The sequence below is a fragment of the Necator americanus genome, chromosome IV (assembly GCF_031761385.1).
Source record: "Necator americanus strain Aroian chromosome IV, whole genome shotgun sequence".
Lineage (NCBI taxonomy): Eukaryota > Metazoa > Nematoda > Chromadorea > Rhabditida > Ancylostomatidae > Necator > Necator americanus.
The window spans coordinates 24,410,361-24,428,127 of record NC_087374.1 but is presented as its reverse complement, the minus strand read 5'-3'; the positions used below and the strand labels follow the sequence as shown (position 1 = coordinate 24,428,127).

The following is a 17,767-nucleotide window of genomic DNA, read 5'->3' as shown; positions in this document are numbered from 1 at the left end:
ACAGCAAAACATCACTTCTTCGATGATTGTTATCGTTATGACAGTTCATATGCTGTTTGTCATGATTTTGGTGATGGATTGCGAAATGAGGGAAGTTGACAAGGTAATGAGCAGTTTTTCATCTTGGGATCGAACACGTGAATTCCGTAATTTATCGGTACAAACAGCACTTAATAACAATTTAATAATGATTTGCTCAATTCGACTAGCAGTGAGTTTTGTGCATGATAGAGGATTTTAATCAGATCAATCATCAATCAGAGTTAGATCAAGAAACGACTGTGAAAGTAGGTAGTATCTCATCTGGATTGAAGATAAATAGAGCATTACTCAATGCATCCTAAATTTCTACATTTGTAGTCCGTTGTGGCTCTTGAACGCTCAGACGTAGCACTCTTCAATGAGTGAGGGTTCAGCTGATTATTGCGCGTAATATTTACAATATCCGTGTAGAATGTTCTAAATTGTTGCTCTAGCATGCTACACAGTCAGTTCTATCTCTACTTTGTCACCGACGCCACTAATTCCCAAGGAAAGGGACTCAAGGTTTTGGGTTCAGGGCGACCTCTACAATATGGCTGACAACAGTAAAGCTGATCTTTACCACTATGTCGTGGCTACCGAGACTGGCTACCGCATGTGCGCAGGAACCGATTCGAAGGTACGGTTCCCTTTCCATTTTGAAAAAAGGAGTTTGATTCATTCTCTGGAAACAGGTCTACATTACTCTGTACGGAACAGAGGCAGATGAGATGGCGCGTGAGTTGAGCACAAACCACATCGCTAAGAACTCGTCTTTGTTCAACTGGGGAACGACGCCAAGATTCCTCCTCAGAACTCCCTGGTAAATACATCATTTTATCTTTTTTTTGCCTATCAAAAACTGTTTTTCACAGGAGCCTCGGTGATATACGATACATAAGAATTTGGGTAGACAATTCCGGTCGAGGAAATAGAGAATCATGGTTTTGCAATCGCGTCTTTATAAAAGACTTGCACACCGGTTCGATCTATCGATTTCCAATCCATGACTGGCTTGGTCAGTGCATGGGTGACGGAGCGGTGAGATGTTTTGCTGAATTTCCACTGAACATAACCGTCACAGTAGGGAAGAGATTTCAGTCAGAGAGACTTTCACCAGCAGAAGAAAAAGTCAGTGCTATGTACGATTCGATGAGCATTCACATCCTCGCGGAAACTATCTCCTACATAGCTATGTACACGGGTGAGTAGGCGAGAATGGATCAGTTTTTGTCTCGTCTTTCGCAATGTAAAAGCAAATCGGGTCATCTTTTAATGGCCGGGGACCGCAAGAAATCATTTTTGCGCGTTTTCGGGTTTGGAAACGAGCTCAGAAGAAGGCCTCAACTCGGATTTTATTTTTATTGTTAAAGTCCTAGATACCTTGGTAACCTTTTTGCCTTGAGTTCTGGATGGACACTAACGTCACCTCCTTTCGCTTCTTACCAACACAGTCGACACTCAAGGAGTTCGCGAGTCTAGTAACTCTCCTTGAGGCGGTCCAAATCCACATCTTCAGCACCATTTGGCTGAGATTTAGCTTGTTAATTCGTACTGCATATAGATACCTCTTCCTGCGCATGTCCATCTGGAACTTTGAAACCCTTTGGATTCACTCCTCATACGTCCTTATATTCGAGGTGTCGTTAATTCTTGTAATCCGTTAGGTCACCTTCGTTTTCAATATATATCGAGAACCGATTTAAGTGTAGCATTCCGTTGTTGCGACCGTCCGAGCTGCTCTGCTGATTCACGGGGACTGTGATAATCATCAGTTGTTTGCCTGTACTCTTAAGCCAGTACAATTCCAAAGCTTGGACTTCACTCAGAACACAACGTGAACAAATTCATGACAATCAATCAATTTAAATACCATCTCCTTCACGCTGCATAAGCAAAAATTCGCATCTTAACTTAAAATAAACGTAGGAGCCTGCGGTTTTGGAATAAACAAAAACCCTAAAAATTATCTGAAAACAAAATTGCACCTCGGTTTTCATATTCGCCGAGTACCACAACTTTTGCGGATTTTGATGTATGAAACCTAATTTAGGAGGCAATGTACTCAGTACTAGCGTAGAATTTATACTGTGCCCATGCAACTATTAAATAGTTTGGTAATTTAGTGGTATCAGTTTGGTAGTCCTTTGATCCAGCTTTTGGGCTGCTCCCTTGTTGAGTGATGTCTTGTGCTCAACGTCTGCTTCTTTACTGGGTGATAACTTGCGTTGTGATAGGGGGAGAGACTGCGTATCACTTCGGCTTTCCTGACTTGAATGAAGGCGTCGAAATGTTGGTCGAAATCGTTTATTAACTCTACACAGCGCAAAATCGAGAACATAATTCAGTCGTTATGTTTATAGTGAAACAAAATTGAAACATTGCACATAAAGATGTTTCTTAGTATCCGCTCTTCAACAACCATGATGGAGATTGCCGAAGAGCTGTGTCAGACCGATGATAGTCCTTCGTTAACGTCTTCGAACACTACGTATCGACCTCTTACTCGACCTCACAATGTTTCTGAATCGTCGAGGAGTTTTACGAAGTTGATGAGGGCCGTAAAGAGAGGCAGACAGGAATTTCGGCGGACCTACACGACTGTCGATATCGGTCTGGTTGTGAGATCCGTTCAGTTGAAACCTTAGTAAAATTCCGTTTGTTCCTAAAAATGGACTCCATCGCGTGCTCTTATCATTCGATACGCATAAACAAGTAATTCTTTCAAATATCAATCATCAGGGTAGTGTCAGTGTTGTTTGATGTGACGGAATGAAAGCTTCTCGGAGATGGACTCGTCGTGTACGACATCTTTCCTCCACCTCACGTTCTCCCCCACGGCAAATGTTCTTTTCCATCTTACGCCTGGATTGCACTTCCCAGCGCCTCCCTTTTTAAATCCGCTGTCAAGTGATTTCTATATCCATGATGCTAAACTTTCTTCATGAAAGAGAATTTCCAAAGGGGGTGCAAGTATTAAACCGGCCGGTTCCCTCGTTACGTTCCGGTTCTCTGGTCCGAATCTTGCAATCCTGTTCCCTTTCTCTTCCATTCCCTTTCTTAACCTTGCTTTGAAGTCTCCAACTGCGGACTTACAAGCTCTCGTTGTGAATCTCTTCCGTTAACTCCTCATAAAATGTGTTCAGTTCGCATTCACCACCTACTGAAATTAGTGAAAATAGTTACGGTTGTGAATTTTTTTTGGAGGAGGTGGATATGGCCAGAAAAAATAGCAAGAGTTGTGTGCGAATTGGCGCGATCGATGAAACCTTTGTGTACTACAAACCAACGATCGAACACTTTGTGACAGATTTTTGGTTACGCAAAAGAGACATTCAGTTTAACTCAGCTCACCAACGTTGCATCTCCTTGGCTTTTCGTGTCCTGCGTAGTAATCACATGGACTTTGGATGCGGGGAATTTGAGATCTATCTGTCCTCTGATGTGTGTCTCATGTTAGTTTGTTTCCGCTGTGGGTAAAAAATATTGGTGGTTGTTTACTCTTAGCTCAAGATTTCGGATTTCAATGAAATAAAAAAAAGTTGAACTTCTCTTCAAACTCACGGACGCCGACCGGGCACGATCCTCCGATATGTATTTTTATTTATACGTATTTTGAATTCCATGGTTTCTTACATCTTGCAGTGAAAGAGGAAAGCACTACAAACTAAAAAAAACGTAATCGTTAAATCCTACACTTTCAGGTGGTGGTCTTCGTACTCGACGTCGAATATCTCGCTGTTCCCACGCTGCGTCCATCTTGGTTGGCCAGTACGTTGTCTGCCTGGTAAACTGGGCGATCTGCTCTGCTGAAGACTTCGTCGGATATAATGATTACCAGAACACACTTTTTGGATACAAATTCAGCGCCCGAGATGTGACTGTTTTTTTTTTGATGCAGTTGCATGCATAGCGCCATTCGTAGCAAACATATCACTCAGGTTATTTACGCTATCCTCCTCGCAGTCATCATTCTACCTTTCACCTCGCTTCTGCCATATATGAAATCGTAGGTCCCTGCAAGCATATAGATGAACATTTTCTTGTATTTTTTTTTGCAAATTTCAGGAACATTCCATCGTATGAAGAGGTGGTTGAAATGGATTTGGCTAAACGTCGCAATCCTAATGTGGAAGTAAGTCCTATTAGGTTGATGCAAAAGAAATCCCGGTTTTTTGTCCTTACAGCTCCAACACTATTTTGTAGCAAGAAATCCAAATGGCTTTTTCCGAAATAATATGATTTTTTTTCAGAAGTCTAGCCGCAATATTTATCAAATCTACTTCTGCGAGTTCAAACTTAGCCGAAGTGCCGCTCAAACTACTCGAAATATCAGTATGGTACGGGGCCAGAGAAACGTCAACGAATGCACAGGGTAGCGCGTTCAGTTGATTGCTATCGAGTATTGGTGGGGTTCCACCGTGTGGCTCGGTTCCAAGGCTGGTGTTACCGGCTCGAAATTCTTGGAACCGATGTTGTGCAGTGCATTCGTTGACACTTCCCCGGCCTCGCACTGTTTTGAAATTTCGAGGGATTTGAGCGTTTTGAGCGGCTGTTTGACCATGGTTCAATTCGTAGAAGTAGATTCAACGCAAATTGTGATTGGACTTTTGGAAATAAAAATAAAATTATTTTGAAAAAGAGACTTAATACAAATGTCTAACTTTATTGCTATAATGTAGAGATGAAACTAATGGAACAAAAACCCGCGAATCGTTGGATCAACTTAATACGTGATTCGTCCCAATATATAAAGAAAACAGTCATTTCATATCGGAAGTAAAAGAGACATTCTGATTAGAAGACGTTACATAAATGTCACTACGTTAAAACAGCGCAGAACATTGATTTTAGGGAAATGGCGACATAATTGGTTTTGCACTGCTGCGAAAATAATTTCTCATGTGTCTTTTCCTGTCTTCGTCTTTTTTTTCTTTTTGGGGATTAAGATTGCAAGAGTACCACTGAGTTGTTAGAAAGATGAAGGCGAAGTCCCCAAGTTGAGGCTTAGAGATTGAGACTTTGTCTTCAAATAGAAGAAAGAGAGAAGATAAAAAGTTCATTTCTTGCTCAACTAATATTCAACCAATATTTTTTTAGCTACCATCTTGTTGGCCGTCATGGTTAAGAGAAGTGCTACAGCTGCTACTTACATGGGTTTTAATACTGTTGTTTATCTGTTCCGTTTCGGTACTCTGACATAAAATCATTTCTGTATGAAAAAGAAATTCTCCTTACTATTCAGGCCGCATGCTCCTTAGCTGAAGATGATTCAGTCGCTTTTACACGGCGCTACTTCATAGCACTGTTTCTATGGATAATCGTAACAGAACCAATTAAAGTAGACTTTGAAACTTTAGTTGGTTGATGTGTAGAGAGTCCATCACATTTAGGGCGTCGTTCTCGCTTTCTTTATTCTGAAATGGTATCCCAGCCATTTTCTTACCTGTGAACTGGACGAGGCCATTCTTCCGCTCAGCTGCGCTTCCAATCTTCAGCGTAGGTCCAATTTTTCGTTTAATCTTCCTCTCTTACGCAAAAACCTTAAAATGCAACGTCCGATTTAAAACGTTTCATCTAATCATGGTATGTTTCACAGCTGCTCCTGAGTGTATGAGAAATGATTTGGTCGGCACAACCGAGTCGGACCTGAGGCAGCTCCAAGACAATAAAGACAAGAAAACAAGGTGCACTCATTGAATTCAAAGTGTTTTATTTAACAATTCTAGAAGATGTCGGTATCGCTCTGTTTTTCTGTTATACATACACTGTTGGAAGAGGTTGCAGTGTTCTAGAAGAAGCATTATTTTGTGTGAACGCTAAAGCTTACCGCCACATTTGAATTAAATTGCAATTAATTTCGATTAGATTACAAAATTACAAATAACAATTGAATTATCGACATCGGTGTGATATCACGTGTTCGTGCGTGCGTGTACATATCGCTCTGCGCTTTTAACTTATGACAGTCGGACCAAAACGACTTGAAACCGGGGACAAACGATAAGATAAGATGAGCGATAAGTGGCTCCTTCCTAAACGGCGGGTGGAGCTGGCATTTGCTGTCGAAGAGGAAAATTGATCAAAGTGTTGCGAAAAGTCGTTTTCGAAGAAACCAATGACAAAAGCGCCAAGGCGTCCTCCAAAACCTACGCGCACTCACTTGTTTGATAGCAAGGCGAAGGTATGGCTTCAGTCATCAGCAATAGTGTAAGCGTAATTATCCCTCAGCGCTTGAGGAATATCACCGGTAAAGTACTGCGACAATCTTCTGATAAATCCAATCAATACTACATACTAGACGACTTCATTTTCTTTCACAACGTACCCTGAAACCAGCTGCTCGAGTCGAATCGAGGAAAGATTTCCTGCTCGAGTCCCATCAAGGAAACTCGATGTGGAAACTGGAATACAAGATTTTCGTTGCACGGATATTTCTAAACTTCATATCTGAGAATGAATGTCTTCTCACCAATCTTTTCAAATAAAACCAAGGAATAGACTCCTAAGGGGAGCGGAACTTGTATTTGGAGGGGAGTTCTAAATTACCTCGTTGGGACTAAAACGGTTTCCACGCCGTGTTTTTACGACGACTAAGGAGAGATGAGCAGAACAACCCCAGATCCCGCAATCTACAATCGCATTTCCAGCTTCACCCGCGCCGATATCTCGGCGTCGCCAGATAACATGAAGAAATCGCACGTAGGCGTTCTCTTCGAGCCTTTTGCCGCAAAACTCGTATTTGCCTCTCCGCGTCGACGCTTCTCTGCTTTTCATCGGCGTGAAAAACAATGAAAACGATCAAAGTCAGTCGCGCAGAATTTTGAAGGCAGCATACTACGAATCTGACTGACGTGTTGAAAGAATCCGCGGGAGAAGCTGGAAAAGCAGTTGTAGATTGCGGGACCTGGGGTTTTTTTGCTCCTTAGTCGTCGTAAAAAACGGCGTGGAAACCGCTTTAGTTCCCACAAGGTAATTTACTCCATCCACGTACAAGTTCCGCTTCCCTCAGGAGTCTATTCATTGGTTTTATTTGAAAAGATTGGCGAGAAGACATCACTTATCATCGGCCGTTTGCACGTGCACAAGGGCGTGCTGCAAGTGAAATAGTCGTGAAATCGCGCGTCCTCCACGCCGAAGATTAGGCAAAGATCAGCGGAACCACCCCCGATCCTGCCATCCACAACCTCATTTCTAGTTTTTCCCGCGGATTCCCTCACCACGTCAGATTCGGGGTATGCTGCCTTTGAGCCGAGAGACAAGAACATTGTTTTATGAATGCATTGGTGAGCCAACTTTCCCCCGATGAAAGATTTCTTAATATCAAAAATTAGGCTGCATTTTTTGCTATTATGGTTCTTCGAGTGCGTAATAGTTGCAAGGCCGAGAGAAAATAACGAAGCAGATCAAGTTAGTGAGGAAACGAGCGGTAATACAAAGCAGAACCTTAAAAAAGCGGAAATTAACTATTAGAAAGATGACTTGAAAGTAGAGGTAAGGTTATACAATTGTTTCAATATTTCTCACGATCCAGATCCACAGAAAAATGGAAGTGGCGGGAGTTTCATTCCAGAAGCACTTGTCACTGGAAAAAACTTTTCGTTGTACCACTAATCAAATTCAATTTTTCAAAGAATCCCTCATTCAGTGAGGAGTTGTTCTTCGAAACAACTCGTGGCGTGGCAGCCCTTTTGGCGGCGCAGGTCATCATCATGGGTCTCCTCTTCTACTACCGTGACAGTAATGCTTTTCACTACCAACGAGAGGTCGGCGTTTTCACTTGGGGATGGCCCAAGTCTTTGGAAATTATCGTGAGGCATCGTTTTTAGATAAAATCACTGCTGAACCTCGAAGCATCTTCGCATAGTTCTCTTGCCTTCGAATCAATCAATCAAATCGATCAGTTCTGGGAATGGGCTCGGAAGAGCCTTGCTCCCGGTGAGTCGTACTTTCTTTAAAAGTCCCGGAGCCTGAGTCGATTACAAACGTCTTAGCTCTTCTCGCTTCTTGGTACGATGGCGGTCCGGCATGGGCGATGCGCGGGTTCGCGAATGACATGGTGTGTGCGTGCACGTTCAAGAATTCAGTGGCGACGACTTATGTGTGTTACCGTAGGTTTCTCGAGCGATGGGAATTGGGCATATTCGTCAGATCCGAACTCTTCCAATGTCTCATTGTGATACGGAGCCACAACTCGCTCAGTACTTTACAAATTGCAGCGCAGATATCTCGTCCAGGTGCTCCTTCAACCCTCATTTTATTATGAGCCAACTATTTACGGCTATAAACTACTTTAATGTGAACGCCGTGTGAATGTGTGTGAATCCTTTGATACGAAATCAATTTTTATGAATCTGCTCCTAATAGGTTATTCTTCTTCGTTCGCAACTGAGAGCACATGCTGTGCCGCTAGTCTCCATTTCCAATAATATATTCTGCAGAAGTATGGTTTCTTGCAAAAAAAAACAACTTCAAATATTTATTCAGCAACGAAGATCACACTTCACAGTATGCTGCCAGTTGGACACCTTACGTCGAAATTCAGGGAAAAGAACCACTTGAAGAATATCGGTACAAGAGTGCCGAAGAACTGCAAAGTACGTGGAACCAGCATTTATTCTTTTGTGAAAGCTCTGCTAGATTGCCTAATATTCTAGAAATTGAGTAAACTACTGAGTTGAAGGTATAAACGGATAAACGCTTTCATCTTCAGTAACAATGAAAATCTACAGTCGTTGACGTAACGAACATCTAACATGCTAGGAATTTTTTCAGTAAAATAAAACTTTCTAGATCTCTTCTTCAGGAAAAAAATGGTGCCACTATGTGGTGTTGCTCTTTGATTTACACGTCTCCGAGTACTGCAACGCTCTTCATCCACAGAAAATATTAGTTTGCTCTTAGGAGCACAAGGATTACATTTTTGAGCTGTCCTGGGTGGTTTCGTTTCACATGGATTTCATCTACCTAAACTCCCAATCTGTAGCGGGGACTGTGCGTTGAGCGCCTACTCGTTGGTCTCCTGCGATCCACCGCTCCCATATTTCCGACCTTACAGAAATCTCAGCCGAAAATTTACGTACGTGCATCCTTAGCTGGCAAATATAGTCATTTTCAAATTGCAGATTATATTTTAGAAAAGGGAAGAAATATGATAGTACAGTGAATTTCATCGAATAAATGACGCAGCACATTGCAGTTCGCGTGGTCCTACTGAATTTCAGAGTTAAAGGAACTGTGATACTACGTATGATCCGAAAGTAGGGAAAGCAGTATATAGTATCAGAAAACATATGTCGATAATGCTACAGCGAAACCGTTCCTCAGCGAGTCCGGTCAATAAATAAATTAATCAAATAAATTTACTCAGCATTTATTAGTTAATGAATTCCTTGGCCAATTTCCAAAGCTGAACTGGCAGTTCTCTACTTTTGCAGGTACTCCTGCCGAAGGTCTACTTCATGTTTATCCTGGAGGAGGGTACACCGTTCTGCTGAAAGGTGCTCCTATAGATATAATACTCAACCTGGATCGCCTTCAACGAGAAAACTGGATTGATATGGTGCGCGCAAATGGCTTCTTTTGCTCTATTAGAAGTTCATCCATTATAGAACACACGAGCAATTTTCGTTGAACTGTCAATGTATAACGCCCAAGTGAATTATTTTTCGGTGATACAGCTGATGATCGAAATCCCTGCTGAAGGTGAAGCTATCCGTTTTGTACTTAAGGGAATGACTTCTTCTATCAGATCTTAAGGGTATCTTCTTCCGTCTGCTTGGGTGGAATCGGTTAGGTTGATCAAATACCAGGGTAAAGATGCGGATATTATAATATTCTTCGAGGTGAGAATCACCGTCACCGTGTGCTCGATTTGGCGCCACTCGTATCTTTGCTCCATTATAGTTCGCGTACCTTGCTCTCGTTTTCTTTTATTTTCTGAGAAACTCTTTCATCTACATCACTAATGTGGTCAACACGATCAAATCTCATCCACCCATAAAACGAAAAACGCACCTGGTTTTGTACATCCTTCTTGGGTGAGCTTGTTCCAAATTAATAACTTTTTCTGCACTAACATTTTTCTTTCAAGGAGATTTTGGGACTTTATCGATTTCTTGGTTGGTATTCTGGGTATATGTTCCATAATAGCTTTCTTCCTTCGACAACAGTACATCGATCAGGTGATCCGATCTCATTTAATGCAATTGTAAGGAACTATTGGCACTCATACTAGTCTACTATGAAGACTACTTTAAGAAAGTTACGATTGGCTCCTTTCATATATGTATGTATCTTCAGAATTTTTTTTTTTACAAGAAACGTAGTGGAATAGTTTTTAATGACAATTTTAATTTTTTTTTAGAATTATTGTGATAGAATAACGTACCGAAATAGTAATTATATCTTGTTTGTTTCTGATTATCGCACCTACTACACATAAGACTTCTTCTTCTTCACCGAACGATCGTAGCTTAACTTGGTAAGAGGCGAGTAAAGTAGACCATTGTGGAAAGATTGACTTTAAAAATTCTTGCCAGCAGTACTTTTCTGCGTAAGGATTGCTCACTTATGTGAATCCCGTATAGTAGATCAGGACAAAGTTTTTTAAACATTAACCTCACTTCGAATTCACGTGGTTTGGAGCAGCATATGTTTCGATTTTTCTACAAACCGACGAGAGATTCTGTATTTGTTTTTTGGAAAGCAGTGAACAGTATATAGTAGTATGCCCATAGTGAAGAGTTACAATTAACAAGGGTTTTTCTTTCCTTAGTGAAGCCAAATGCAAGGAGAAAAAAGGTCAGAAATGAATCAAACGAAGAATGGATTCCAGTTGGATGCTCGAAAATTTTGTCCCTGGTTAGAAAATGTCGTATGTTGTACATTAAACAAAATAACGGCAGTGGAGTAGTTTAAATCGAAAAAAGAAGCTTGTGGAGATTGGTCGAGAAGTAAGTCTTTCCTTGAAGCAAAGTCATATGGAAGATATTGTAGCAATGATTGGAATGTTTAAGCAGTTATCTAAGCAAACGTCGGCCCTTTACTAAAATGTATTCATAGATAGGCTCTCGAAAATTTCGCTGCGAATAATGGAAACGCGTACATCAATCTCTCGACGCAGAGGAACATGGAATTGATGTTCACATTTTGTGTTGCCGGAGTTGCTTTCTTCATTTCGTGCAAAATGATCAAAATCCTACGGTAAGTGACACAGCCCATTCAGCATACTGTCAGGTCAAAATGACACGAAGCGCAGCGAAGGAGACCGAAGGGGGACCATTAGTCGCTGCAGTCCGAGTGAAGCTAGCGATAGCTCCCGCCTCGATCCTAGCGCGCCGCTTCGAGCACAGGCGCTTATGGAACTGCACCGAGCTTCATGTCTTTTTCACCCGACATTAACAATTCTTAAAAGCTCGACACTTTGTGCTAGACTTTTGTTTTCTTCTTTTGTCTGCAAGGTTTTGGCGAAACTTCTTTTATGGCTTAATGTTTCGACACCCTCGTTTTTATCGAAGGCCCTGAAATGTTTCTGATATGATGCATACCTCATCGAACTCCGCCTCTTTCTTTGCCAAGCTTCGACATCGTTGCAACTACACTACGCAAGAGTCACAAACAGGAAAACAAACCGACGGCTCGAGTGGGAGTGGGAACCACCACGTTTGCGAACGAAGTATATGCACTGTGCAGTATTCCTAGACAGTGATGTCTGCATAGTGCTAAGGAATTGCATGTGGAACAATCATAGTTCACGGAGCATTCGAACGGCATAAAGTCACTGGTAACAGATAAGCACACATCCATGATTAAAAAGCAGCATTTATCTATTAGTGTAACGAGCTTATGTGGGCCGTAATGAGCTACAAGATTATCCCACATGTCGTTATTTAGCATTATCCAGACATTATTACTTGAGGATACTGTACAGAGAGTAGATTTCGTTCATCTTGAGTGACAACTTGAGAGGGCGGTGGTGAGATTGGTCAGTTTGTTTTCCTATTCAAAGCTCTTGCATACTGTATTTGGGACAGTACGATGGTTGACAAGGAAGAAATGGGAGTTTGATCGGACGTACTATTAGAGGCTAGAACTATTTCCGGTATTGTCAAAACTCACGCCATAAATAAAGTTTCACAGAAGCTTCGTTGGCAGAACATAAATCTACAATTGTTAGCGAACATGATCACCACCGAATAACCTCCACCAAAAGACCGAAAGCGGCTAGTCTCTAATAATACGTCTTGATGTATTACGTACGTATTACTTACGTATTCGATGGAGGCGAACACTGGTTACACTGCCTCTCTGTGCGTCCGTCGGTCAAAGGGAGAATGGTCCCATTAACCGCTGGATCGGAATAACGTGAGTAAGTCTTTGGAATCTCTTTGTTTCTTTTTTCTAAGAATTCTTTCCTCGTTCAATTGTCCGTAATTAGGAATACTTCGTAGTCGGAGTCGTAACAAGACTCCTCGACGTTAGTATCGACGCAACCATATCCTCCCATTGATTGGCTGATGCACGAAAAGGCAGTGTCAGTATTTGAATCCACCGAAGAAGTAACGCGTCTGACTACGGAATACATTCGGTGGTAACTGTAATCGTTCTGCAGTCCGGTGAAAACGAACTGATTTATGAGCGAGTGGCGTAAAAGGTTGCGTTGGGAGAGGCTCAGAACTCTCGCTCAACTCAGTTCTCGGGCAGTCATTGCAGTGTCGGAAGCAAGCCACTAGTTCGTTCAAAGCTGTGCAGTCACCAACCACTCTGGTGATCTGCGAGCGCTTGGTAACCTCACTGCTTCGAACGCAGCTGCTTACGCCATAATGCAGTATAGCCAGGTCGTTTCGTCACGGCTATACTTTAGAGGTCGTTTTTGCTACGAATTAGAAGATAACCTGGTACGTAGCGAAGTTGGACGAACGAACCAGAAGGTGCACTTGTATATTTCCAGATTTGGGTATTTTTCCATTTTCAGATTCAATCGACGGATTGCTATCTTGGCTGACACCCTGAACTACGCCGGTGTCTCCATCATTGATTTCGCAGTCGTCTTTTTCTTAATCTTCTTCGCTTTCAACGTCACTCTCTACTGTCTTCTTTGGGACAAACTTCAAAGGTTTTTTTGGAGTTTTAGCAAAAGGTGGTTGAGCTCATCTTCACGAATCATATCTCTTTCAGCTACAAGTCGGCCATAGCCACCTTTGAGACGACTACTGCCGGAATGTTGGGGAAGTTTGTCGTAGCTGATATGTTTCGCATCAGCATGCTAGGTGTGGCAAGTTAACTGTTTTGAATGGAATGTTTTGAAACTATAAGAACATCCTGCTGAGACAGGCTGGTTTTTTTTTTTCGTAGGTGTAGTTCATGAGCGAACCGAACGAAAAATAGTGGAATAAGATGAGAGTGATCTTTGTGACATGTACAGGATTGAAGAGAAAAAGTTAGAGGGGAAAATTTAGCAGTAGGAATCCAAAAAACAACCAGTGTTCTTTTTTTCCAAAATAAATATTGATTTCTGGTTAAAAAAAAATAACAGAAAATGTAGAAACTGTTGAAATTTCGTTCAGCTTCAATCATTTTCATGATGTTCATGTACACGGGCACATTGTTCCTAATCAACATTTTCGTCATGATCGTTCTCTTCGAGTTCGAGCAGGTAAATGAAGAGTTACTAATTTCTGTGCAGGGAGTAAATTATAGCGATGATTCTTCATTAGAAACATCGACTCAGAAAAAGCTGTCCTGCTTTAATTACTGTAATTAGGTGGCAACAATATTAAGTTTTGATATATTTGATTTCTACAGCAGCAGTTCTTGTTCCTCTTCCTTTTCTATTTTTTATTCACATTTTTTTTTATTTATATTATTTTCAAAATGAACTCTGCTAGCTGAAAACACAGAAAGCTCAATTCCTTTCAGGTTCGCAACGACAGCTCGCGTCAGACGAACGAATACGAGCTCATTGATCATATACAGACAAAGGTAACCGGTACTGTCTTTACGTGACACACAGTCATTTCTCTCAGTTTTAGCTGAAACGGATGCTTGTACTCTTTTTTCCCTACTTTGCCATGCGAGCTTATCAAGGTTTCAGTTACTGCATTCCGTTGGTATGTATGGACGAGAAAACCTACCTGCTTGCTATGTACCAGACACCCTGAAGGATTGCAAACATCTGGAAATCCTCACCGCTAAGGTATGGCTTGATAAAGGCTAGGAGGACGAGAAGGGGTGTATTTCGGTACTGAATACTACGGCCAGCGAATTCTGTTTCAGTTTCGAAGCACTCGTTCAGCATTCTTTTGTAACCATTGTCGAAAGGTATCATGAGCATTCAACAACATCAACATAGCACCAAATGTAATGGGGCAAGGAATTAATCTTCGGAAAATACAATCGAAAATTTCTACTTTCTTTTGGTGTTTTATTTTTCCATGTCCCGTCTCAGAGCCATTAACGCTTGGAATCATTATATATATATATATATATATATATATATTCGTTCAATTATTACTATAAACTCAACTAATTATTATGATTCCTATCCTAAATCCTAGAATTGGGCCAAGTTTAAGAGTATTCTCCTTGCTCGTTTCCGTCCACTACGATCCGTGATCAGAATCATAAGCCAAAACTGCCGGATCACGATAACATTTATAGGGTGAGAAAATTAGGTCTCTGTTTCACTACATGGTACTAGCAAGATTCCTGTCCAGAAGTGAAAAATTGTGCTCCATTGAATAAGCAATCTGTAATAAAAAAATGGTAGTCATATCGCAGGAAGTGAGTCGACGAAGAAACAAAACTAGGTCTAGTCTGGTTTAGAAACATCTTACTTTATAGATTCATTGAAGAAACACTATCGCGGTGTTTAATATCCCGTTTTCATTGCAGACTGAGCTCCTCCTTCACAGAGTGCACAGATGGCGAATCGACGATCAAAATGAAAACATTGTATTAGCACCCCCGCGTGCGCAAGACATCGCACCCATGCTTTCCTTCTGAAGAACTACCGTAACTACGGCTCTAACTACGGCTCCTACATAGAATCCATTGGAATGATATTAGTACTGTTGAAAAATCCAGTGGAATTACATTGTTGGAATTCAGTGGGCATAGAAAAACTTAAATATGCTTATTAAGGAAGTCTTAGTGTTGTGATCGAGTAAGTGTAGGGTGGATCGGTACGAACATCACGTAAGCAACATAGAGTGAATCGTAATAAAGCTTTTAGTCGTTTTTGTTAGTATGGGATTGAGAAATTATGTACAAATGTAACTACATCTTTTATATTTAGCAAACGAAGTATTTCCAGAAAAATCTTATATGTGGATGCGTGAAGTTCAGCACGCCTTTCTTGTCACCCGGTATATTCGTCGAAACCGACGCTCCACAAAAATATCTCAAACTTGGGTAATTAAACCTTAGTCTTTAATATAAACACATTGTTACAAAACATGAACGCACAAACCATACGAGATAACAAACAAACGAAATAACGAAACAACACAGCATTTTTACTTCTTCCTCAAGTGCGAAGAATTCAAGGTGCTGAGCGTCCTTGAACGGATACTGCAGATGGAGCCTCCCGTCAGGTGACGAAATAGTGGTTCTTGTTGGGCGATCGGATATAAGTCGAATAGCAATGGCGTGTCAGTTACCATATATTCAATGACCATAAATGATGAAGCTACATTCGTGGCATTCTCGAAAGTTGATCAATTCGTTCTTGGCAGACTTCATTGTCAAACAGGGTGGTTGCAGCGTTGGTCGACCAATGGCGGTCCAGTCTGCCGTACTCAGCAATGTTAGGTCTGCTCCAATATCGAGACTCACGCCTATTGTCTCTCCATCAACACGCGCTCTACGGTATGCGGATTACAGCGACGTTAGCATGAGTCGAAGCGATGATGACGATGTTGCCAGATTTCCTCTTCTGCTTCGGATTCCTCTTCTTTCCCGAGAAATTCCTGCAGAATCCTCGCTTGTGTCCAGAGCGTTTACAGTCGTGGCATGTCTTGTTCAGGAATGTGCAGTCTCTAGACCAGTTATTGGCTCGGCACCGAAAACAAGGTGACGGTGGCTCACGATTTCGACTCGTTTTGCGAATCCACTATGTTGATGTGTGGTAGACTTGATCGTTCGAGGAGTGCGGCATTATGACGAATGTGGAGAAAGTATCCATACGAAGCATCTCATCTGATCAGCTGTGAAGTCGTTGAGCTTAGCCATTTCATGACGCTAGTCGACCAATCCGGTGTAGTGAGAAGTCCGAAATGAGACTTTCCTCATTTCGCTGTATCTTGAGGTAGGCGTGGTCTACCGCGAACACTGACGTATGATGCCCCAACAATTCCTTCAGAGCAGCCACGGTGTCCGTTAAGGGAACATCGCACGCTCTTTTAGGGAGAATGTGGTCGGTGAAACGGGCGTATGTGACGAGTCTAGTTTGGAGACAATTGGTCGTGCCTTCGCTGCATCGTCCAAGGTAGCACCGTCCTTTGAGATGACGTCCTCGTAGCGACTGTGCCAGACCCCGAATGTACAACCGTTGTCCGGATTGCACACGAACTCAGATAAGCGTGTCGATAGAGAATTCGTGGCGACAGGTGTTGCTTGAACGGGTGGGCGCGAAACGGAGACCATCCTTTCCATATGCTTGATTGCTTGATGAATATTTGCTGCTGTGCTTTGGGTTGGGCTTCCAAGATGGTACACAGAATTTCAGCATTCATGTTGGAGTCGTTGCTCAGTGCTCGGCGCATCCACGATAGCAGTAACAGCAGATTTACCGGGCTCACTGCCTGGTCTGAGTGGTCTCAGCAGTTTGGCCAGGCAACAAGCCGGGGCTGTTCTGGGACCTGGTCAACAGCTCGATATGGCTTGGAGCCGGGGCTGGAGTCCTTGTAGCAGAAGCCGTCGCCTTCAGCCGTCCGCGTTGTAGTTCGCTGATAGATTCTCCGTTTGTTGTAGATGTCGTTACGGCCGAAGACGAGTAGCTTTTTTGAAAGCGAGTAAAGAAAAGAGAATAAAAACAAGAATACAACGCGCGGGTTTGCACTACGCGAATACTTACTTACTTAGATACTTAGATGGCCTGTCTTCACTCGACGTGCGGGCCCCAGCATCTCTTCCACTCGTTTCGTTCCCTCGCCATTGTCATCCAAGATGTTCTCAAGCTTCGTGAGTGACGTTGACGAGGTCCTTGAGCCGTATCCAGCTGAGCTCTCAGCTGGTCCATCCGTGCAGCGAACACGTCACCCTATCTCGTTGGCGGTCTTCCTCGGGGGCGTTTAGCGTCCCTTGGGATCCACTCTAGCGTTCTTTTAGTCCATCTATCGTCGATTCTTCTCATGATGTGAACGGCCCATCTATGTTTTGTTATCGATACATATTCCGCTGGGTCGCGAAGACGGGACATTCCTCTTAAGTCGGAGCTACGAAGACCGGCAAGGTGTTGTGTGCGCCGGTTAAACTTCAGGAGACATCTCTCAAGGGCTCTGTGGGTAGTAAGTAGCTTCCTAGACGTGGCCGCGGTGTCTGCCCACGTCTCCGCTGCGTAACAGAGCGCTGGAAGGACTGTCGAGTCGAACAGATGGGCACGAAGATCTTGGTCCGTCAGTTGGTCCGTAGCTTCCCTGACGGCTGCGAATGCTGCCCATGCTGCTCTCATTCTTCTATTCAGTTCTTCCTTCAAGTCGTTTTCCATGTTCATAGAACGTCCGAGTTATACGTATGACGGAGT

The 17,767-nt window shown here is 42.4% G+C and overlaps 4 protein-coding genes across 6 annotated transcripts in view; 2 read left to right on the top strand and 2 right to left on the bottom strand.

The window, feature by feature from the left end:
- RB195_002551 (uncharacterized protein) overlaps positions 1-15,027 on the top strand; it is a gene marked incomplete at both ends in the record, with an annotated part of 35,655 nt that extends 20,628 nt beyond the window's left edge. The window contains 30 exons of one of the 2 annotated variants that reach the window (XM_064199861.1): positions 5-103; positions 560-661; positions 717-844; positions 897-1,062; positions 1,123-1,225; positions 3,726-3,898; positions 3,963-4,030; positions 4,090-4,156; positions 4,275-4,361; positions 5,122-5,211; positions 5,267-5,362; positions 5,415-5,520; positions 5,621-5,708; positions 7,670-7,787; positions 7,851-7,959; positions 8,016-8,080; positions 8,137-8,258; positions 8,509-8,618; positions 9,459-9,583; positions 9,633-9,726; positions 9,781-9,866; positions 9,928-10,061; positions 10,115-10,205; positions 11,090-11,226; positions 12,998-13,138; positions 13,201-13,292; positions 13,590-13,678; positions 13,942-14,004; positions 14,117-14,218; positions 14,917-15,027. In XM_064199861.1, coding sequence (XP_064055742.1) covers positions 5-103; positions 560-661; positions 717-844; positions 897-1,062; positions 1,123-1,225; positions 3,726-3,898; positions 3,963-4,030; positions 4,090-4,156; positions 4,275-4,361; positions 5,122-5,211; positions 5,267-5,362; positions 5,415-5,520; positions 5,621-5,708; positions 7,670-7,787; positions 7,851-7,959; positions 8,016-8,080; positions 8,137-8,258; positions 8,509-8,618; positions 9,459-9,583; positions 9,633-9,726; positions 9,781-9,866; positions 9,928-10,061; positions 10,115-10,205; positions 11,090-11,226; positions 12,998-13,138; positions 13,201-13,292; positions 13,590-13,678; positions 13,942-14,004; positions 14,117-14,218; positions 14,917-15,027 — 3,162 coding nt within the window. The remainder of the gene's footprint in view (positions 1-4; positions 104-559; positions 662-716; positions 845-896; positions 1,063-1,122; positions 1,226-3,725; positions 3,899-3,962; positions 4,031-4,089; positions 4,157-4,274; positions 4,362-5,121; positions 5,212-5,266; positions 5,363-5,414; positions 5,521-5,620; positions 5,709-7,669; positions 7,788-7,850; positions 7,960-8,015; positions 8,081-8,136; positions 8,259-8,508; positions 8,619-9,458; positions 9,584-9,632; positions 9,727-9,780; positions 9,867-9,927; positions 10,062-10,114; positions 10,206-11,089; positions 11,227-12,997; positions 13,139-13,200; positions 13,293-13,589; positions 13,679-13,941; positions 14,005-14,116; positions 14,219-14,916) is intronic. The other variant, XM_064199862.1, reaches the window with a different exon arrangement.
- Positions 15,028-15,703: 676 nt separating this feature from the next.
- RB195_002550 (uncharacterized protein) lies at positions 15,704-16,099 on the top strand (the record flags this gene model as incomplete). Its single annotated transcript, XM_064199860.1, has 1 exon — positions 15,704-16,099. The coding sequence occupies one exon, from the start codon at positions 15,704-15,706 to the stop codon at positions 16,097-16,099; it is 396 nt and encodes a 131-aa protein (XP_064055741.1).
- A 302-nt stretch (positions 16,100-16,401) lies between these two features.
- RB195_002549 (uncharacterized protein) lies at positions 16,402-16,677 on the bottom strand (the record flags this gene model as incomplete). Its single annotated transcript, XM_064199859.1, has 1 exon — positions 16,402-16,677. One exon carries the CDS (start codon positions 16,675-16,677, stop codon positions 16,402-16,404), a length of 276 nt encoding a protein of 91 aa, XP_064055740.1.
- Positions 16,678-17,284: 607 nt separating this feature from the next.
- Positions 17,285-17,737, bottom strand: RB195_002548 (uncharacterized protein; the record flags this gene model as incomplete). 2 transcript variants are annotated; one of them, XM_064199857.1, is made up of 1 exon in its annotated part: positions 17,285-17,737. In XM_064199857.1, the coding sequence occupies one exon, from the start codon at positions 17,735-17,737 to the stop codon at positions 17,285-17,287; it is 453 nt and encodes a 150-aa protein (XP_064055738.1). The 2 variants fall into 2 exon arrangements, with proteins under 2 accessions (XP_064055738.1, XP_064055739.1); XM_064199858.1 differs by having other exon boundaries at positions 17,285-17,731.
- Positions 17,738-17,767: the final 30 nt, after the last annotated feature.